The sequence below is a fragment of the Physeter macrocephalus genome, chromosome 14, assembly GCF_002837175.3.
Source record: "Physeter macrocephalus isolate SW-GA chromosome 14, ASM283717v5, whole genome shotgun sequence".
NCBI classification, from domain to species: domain Eukaryota; kingdom Metazoa; phylum Chordata; class Mammalia; order Artiodactyla; family Physeteridae; genus Physeter; species Physeter macrocephalus.
The window spans coordinates 74,780,036-74,786,295 of NC_041227.1; the positions used below are offsets into that span (position 1 = coordinate 74,780,036).

Below are 6,260 nucleotides of genomic sequence, written 5' to 3' on the forward strand. Positions count from 1 at the left end.
TTGGCCGCAGCCATTCCACCAGCCGGGCCCTCTGCACGTGGTTCCCATGCGGCTCTGCAAACCTGCTGTCCCAACCTGCAGGTATTTATCCCCTAGAGGCCAGGACCACCCCGCCCCCCGCCCCACCCAGGACATATAAGAACGACACCCGAATTTCACCTCTTTTGTGACTGAGAGCTGAGCCAGTCTCCCGGAGGCTTAGGGTAGGCTGTGTCCACAGTGCCCCCTACTGGAGATTTCCCACAAGCCAAAGTTCTGGACAACCTGGCGTTTTCTAGACATCAATTCACTCCACAGGCGTTTACAGAGCACCTACCAGGAGTCGTCACTGTGCTGACTCTGTAGAGAGAGCTGCAAAGACAGACACGGCACCCCGCTCGTGCGACTCGTCTTAAACCAGCTGGTTCCGCAGAACCGCCACTTGGTTTCCAGTTGGTCTGAATTAGGTGGTGAACTCAGTAAGACCTTCCCCTGCTTCTGGACACTCCACAATGGCCGATCACCCACGGAGACCACCCACAGGGACCACCTGACTTCTGCAAACTTCCCAGAGCAGATTCCTTGGTCAGTCACCAGACAGGACCCTGCTCTGACGACTCTTCCTCCCTGCTGGGTCCTGACTGGCTGGGATTCTCCTGACTCCTGCCTACCCCCCACCCTTACCCCTGACAGAACAGTCTCACTTATCCTGACACATTCATTCACAAATCCGGTAGTTATTCTTGAGTGTATTTTTCTGAAGTAGTCAAGCATATATGTTATTTAACGGACAACAATAACCGAAGTAGAAATGTGCATATATGAATGAATAACAGCATGAAATAAAAAGAACCCAATCTCCCCAATCACTGACTATTTACACATTCTGAAGCTATTTCCACTCAGTAACTATTCAGACATGCTTTTACCTTGTTGCTCTCATTACGTGAACAGAAAGTCAAAATCTTTTTTTTTGGCTTACGATTGCATCATATAACATCATATTCTTCTAAATAGTTCTCATAATTGTCATACATGAAGGCAGTAGCTCATTGGCCTGTTAGACCACAATCGACTTGGCTAGATTCTGGTCTAGCCAGAATTGGCTAGCTAAGCTGAGCTGTTTCCTGTCAAAGACAGGAAATATATAGGGTGGCCACAAATATGTGTGCAGACACTTTTTTTTCCTTTTGAATCCTCTTCCCAGAATGTACTCCCCAAAGTGAGATAACTTTGTCTTATAATCACTTCTTTGACTCTTGTCAAGAACTGCCAAACTGTTCACCAGGAAGCATCATTTATAGTGCCAGGGGTCTATTTCCTCACGACATATTTTTTAAAATGTACTTTTGACGAATGCAACTGGTCGATTTTATTTTTCATTTTATGTGTCCTGGCCTGTGTGCGTTCCTCTCGGGTATACGGCTTATTTGGTCCTTTGACCAAGTAGGTCTGTTTAGTCACTGCATATACTGGAGACTCCTCAGATCAATGCTCCGTAATTTCCTCATCTCATTGATTTTCCTTTCATCTTCGTTCTCCTTTCCTGTGCGTACATTTCAAAATTTTATATGACTGAATTTGTCCACCTGACATTGATGATTTCCCCTTTCACTTCATTAAACAATCGATGACCTCCCTGGAAAAAGATTTTCTTTTCCCTACACCTAATGTCCTGCACTTTCCATCCGGACTTGTCCAAAATCTCTCTGGTTCCCATGAACACTCATTGCCCATGATCCTTACATATTATTCCCTTTGGTCACCTCTCAACAGCCCCTGGCTAAACATGTCCAACTCAGTTCCACCGCTGCCACAGCCTATGCAAAAGGCCGGTGGTCATGGCTCACTTCTGACGGGATCCCTCCATGAGATTTTCACTCCTCCACCCATCCCAGCCCCACTACCGACTTCCCAGGTCTTCCAACCGGTTTGGCCCCTGAGTCCCACACCTGGCCTCTAGGCTTAGGTTTTTTCCCCCACCCATAATGGCCATATGGACAAATGCCTTCAACCCCTTAGTTCAGCCAAAATTTCTCAAAAGGGATTGTGCCAGAAAACTAAGAGGGGGCTAAAAATAAACTCCAGGAAGTATAAAGACATCAAAAAAGGAAAGGTTTTATATCCTACATAGGTCTGGCCTCAGGTTGGCTTGGAGGTGAGGGGTGGTGGAAGTCGGGGGGTAAGACCCAGGCTCTCCCCCTGTCTCACACTCAGACCCTGTGTTTTAGACTCCAACCCTGCCGGGTTCCACCATCTAGTAGCACATTCTCTCCACGGACTTCAAGGTAAACGCCTGTTGGCCTCGGCTTGTGTCTATACTTGGTCTCCCATGAAGTCCACCCCGCACTTCACTGCGGGACGCCATTATCAGAGTTGCCTCAACTTCCCAGCCGAGGCTGCTGGAAGATGCCATTTATGGCTGGGTTCAAAATCCCAGACCTCTTCTGACTTGGTGCGTCCCGTTCAAGTCGGAGGGGACGGGGTTCTCAGCTCTCTTCCAGAGAGTACATACCTGACACACCCTTCAAGCCCTGGACTTAAAGGACTATTTCTACCCACTTCCCCAAGACTCTCCCTGGGCTACGCCATCAGGAATGGTTTTAAAGAAGAACTCAAATCAGGACTAGCTTACACATCTCGGAAACCTAGACTCTACGGCGGCGGCGGCGGCAGTCACCCCCAGCGAAAGCAAGAAGCATTAATGCCCAGCACCCCTCCAACCCCTCCTCCTCTGCTTCCGAGGGTTATGGCCATGCCACCCCCCTTGGTCCCCATTCCTGCGCACCCGAAGAGCGGTTTCGCACTTCACCTTGAAAAGTTGCCAACCCCTGCTCTCTGGGAAAATGCCCTCGGCCACCACATCCCTCGGGCCGCCCTGCTTCCCTTCTCTCTACCCCCGCCCCCAGTCCCCCCACCCCGAAGTGTCTCCCCAGTCCCAGCCCTTTAACCGTCAGGAGGGCGGACCCGGAAGACATGGATGGTCCCGTTACTGAGGGACACAACCAGGTACCTGCCATCCACCATGGTGGTCACCCGGGGCTTTTCCAGGCCGTGATAGGCCGTCAGGAAGTCACCGAGCAGCGACCCCTTCGGATCGAGGATCACCACCTTGTTGACCTCTCGAAGGGTCAGAAAGATGTAGCCCTTCTTATCTACGGACACGGAGCCTGGCTGGCAGCCGTGCAGGCCCGGCCCCCGGTACTCCCCGATCACCTGGCCCAGCCCGTCACAGACCACCAAGCTATTCTGCTGCCAATCTGACCCCACGAAACTGCCCTGGGGGCTGGTGGTCAGAAACACCAGGGCCCGCAGGCCCCGGCTGGCCTTGCCGCCAGGGATAAACCGGGTGGCCAGGCTGCCTTCCATGTTGTACACCTCCACGTGGCCTGACACGCTGACGGCCACCCGGTCCCCGCTCGGCATGGCGGCCACGGCGTGGCTGGCCTGGCAGAGGCTCAGCGCCCGGCGCCACTGCACCTCGCCGTTGGGGCGGATGAGATAGAGCCAGGCGCCGGCCGAGAAGGCCACGGCGTCCTGCAGGGCGGCCACGCTGCACGGGGAGCAGCCCTCAGGGACGGGCACCGCGCCCTTGTAGTCGCCGTTGAGGGAGAAGCGCTTCAGGGCTCTGTTCTGCTCATCTGCCACCAGGATCTCCCGGGAGCCAAAGGGACAGAGCCCAGTGATCCGGGGGGACCGCTTGTCCCCCGGCATCCGCGTGGGGAAGCTGCAGAAAAAGATGGGCCTGGGGAGGAGGCCCGAGCCCTCCGGGTTTGGCCCAGGTGCTGGGCTGGGCTCCCGAGAAATGGACTTGAGCCTGCCTTTGAATCTCCTCTTCTTGTTGGATCTGCCACCCCTTGGGGACTGGGCTCCTCCATCTTCCTGGGGCGTCTGGGCTCTGCCCTCTTTGGGGGTCTGGGCTCCGTCTTCTGGGGGCGTCTCGGCTCTCTCCGCCTTTAGGGTCTGGGCTCCGTCTTCTTGGGGCGTCTGCGCGCTGTCCTGCTTTGGGGTCTGGGCTCCATCCCGGCTCTGGGGCCGGGTTTCGTCACCTCCCTGGCTTCCGGCTCCGTCGTTCCCGCTGTCCTTCTGGGGTTGGCGCTCCTCGAAGGAGAGCCTGAGCAGGTGGCGCTTCTTGTCCAGGAGTCCAGGATGGAGCTCCAGCTGGGGCAGCAGGCAGGGCGCTGACCCAGGCAGCCAGGGGCAACGCTGCAGCTGCTGAAGCCTTTGGGCAATCGCCCCCTCCAGCGAGAGTATCTCGGCCTCCCGACCGAGGCTGAGCACGCGACGGGCAAAGGCGGCCGCCTCCCTGGCCACCTGTGCCCGGCTCTCCAGCTCCGCCAGCCTCTCCCGAGCAGCCTCCTCGGCAGCCTCCACGTGGGCCCGTAGCTGCCCCAGCACCTCCTGCTTCTGGGCCAGGAGGGCCCGGAGGACCCCCTCGGCCGCCTCTTCCACCTGCGTGCCCACCTTGGCTGCCTGCTCCCGCAGACGGGCCAAGGCTTCCTCTTCCGCCAGCCGGGCGGCCTCCAGCTCGGCCAGGTTGCTGTCCATGCCCGCCAGGAGCCCCTCGAGGCCTGGCCTCCGGGCACGCACCGCCTCGGCCAGGGGCAGGCAGGGGTGGTCCAGGTGGGGGTCCAGGCGACACTCCCGGCACAGCAGCTGGGAGCAGGGCTGGCAAAGGAAGCGCAGGGGCTCCCCCGGGTGCTGGGGACACTGGGCCGCCTGGCGCTCCCGGGCCTCCTCGTCGTACCACCCTGCCCTGTAGCCCACCAGGTCCACCACTCGGTGGCTGTGGGTCTGCCGAGTGCAGCGGTGCCCGTCGGCACAGGCCTGGCACAAGTCGTCGGCGCAGTCCAGGCACCGGGCTGTGGCTGGTCCCCCAGCGCTGGCGCCCCCCATCAGCGGGCACAGGGCACAGGCCGGCTTCCCTGCGCGCAGGTCTCCACCGGCTCGGGCCTTCACCAAATCCAGGAGCCCGTTGACAAAGAAGTTGGTCTTGAAGGCAGCCACGCCCGTGGGCGGCACAGGCACGGTCTCGCGGCACTCGGGGCATCGGAGGAGGCTGCCCTCGGCCAGCTGGGCCAGGCAGTCCTGGCAGTAGGTATGCAGGCAGGGCAACGTTTTGGGCACCCGCAGCTGCTCCAGGCAGATCTTACAGGCTAGGAAGTCGCTGCTCAGGGCCTCCAGCAGGGAGGGTGAGGAGCCCTGGGAAACCATTCTGCAAGCGAGGGGTCGGGGTCAGAGGACAGAGGGCACCTCCACGGAGGCCCCCACCTGCCCTCTCGCCTCTCCCCCATCCTCAAGCCCCACCAGGTCTGGGGTCTCACCTGAATGGCCAGGAATTTTCTTCTGGTCTCTAGAGATAAAGAGCCGCCTCCCTCCTCCCTGCAGAAAACGTAAAGGCCGCTTTTGCATGTCAGGCCCTGCGAGATACGACAACACCAAGAAGCACAGCCTTAGAGACCTGCTGGTGTAATGAACGGTGCCCCCCACCGACAGGCCTTGTGGCACATGGGGTGCGAGTCTGGTGTGACTAGATCCTGGGGGTCCTGTGGGGGGTGGGACGCCAGGTGAGGGGAGGGCAGAGAGGACCAGCCGAGGGTCTGGGTGGGCAGACGTGCCTTGACTCCTGGAGGGTGGGGGAGTATGAGGGACCCCAATTCCCGGGACCCCATACACCTGCCTCCTAGGCCCTGGCAGCCGCATCACGGGTTGTGGGGGCCTCTGTTCCCGCCTCGACTGTCCTGAAACGAACAGGAAGAAGGAAGCCTGAGAGGAAGGGGCTGCCTCGCTCTTTCCTTCCAGCTCCTGAAACGCAGGGTCGCCGCAGCCTTTGCCCCATCTCCTCCAGCCCTTTTCTTTCAGCCTTTCCTGCTGCAAGAGGCCTCCTGCTTTCCTAGAAGCCTCTGGAGGGTAGGAGTCCCATGAGGACCCTCTGTGAATGCCTCTAGCTCCCTTGCACAGTGGCTGTGAAATACTTGAGAAAGAAAGTTGGGGGGTTTCCCCCAAACTTCCAGAAAGCAGGGGCTGGGAGGAGAGCTCAGAGAGTGGGAGAGGGTCTTCCCCAGGAAGTCTCAGATCTCTGGCCCCGCGGGGGAAGCCTCCCCTCTCCTCCCGCCTTCTGGGTCCCTCTCCGCAGTCCCTTCCTCTTCCCCCACCGCTCTCTCCCTTCCCCCACCCCCTCCAGTTCAGCTGTCCCTTCAACCGCCCTCCAAGCCCCTCTCCTTACCTAGCCGGGGCTCCAGGACCCGGAGTGGGGGCCCCCCGAGGCCCTGGCGCTGCTG

At 58.7% G+C, this 6,260-nt stretch overlaps 1 protein-coding gene across 2 annotated transcripts; it reads right to left on the reverse strand.

Moving 5' to 3' along the window:
• Positions 1-7: 7 nt before the first annotated feature.
• TRIM56 (tripartite motif containing 56) lies at positions 8-6,260 on the reverse strand. 2 transcript variants are annotated; one of them, XM_007126391.4, is made up of 3 exons: positions 6,206-6,260; positions 5,304-5,399; positions 8-5,194 (listed from the first exon to the last, which is right to left on the reverse strand). In XM_007126391.4, the coding sequence occupies exon 3, from the start codon at positions 5,191-5,193 to the stop codon at positions 2,926-2,928; it is 2,268 nt and encodes a 755-aa protein (XP_007126453.1). In that variant the 5' UTR covers position 5,194; positions 5,304-5,399; positions 6,206-6,260; the 3' UTR covers positions 8-2,925. The 2 variants fall into 2 exon arrangements, with proteins under 2 accessions (XP_007126453.1, XP_028355111.1); XM_028499310.2 differs by lacking the exon at positions 5,304-5,399.

Bases quoted from the DNA above. Each gene is read 5' to 3' on its own strand.
- TRIM56 (XM_028499310.2), bottom strand. From the start codon at position 5,193: ATGGTTTCCCAGGGCTCCTCACCCTCCCTGCTGGAGGCCCTGAGCAGC.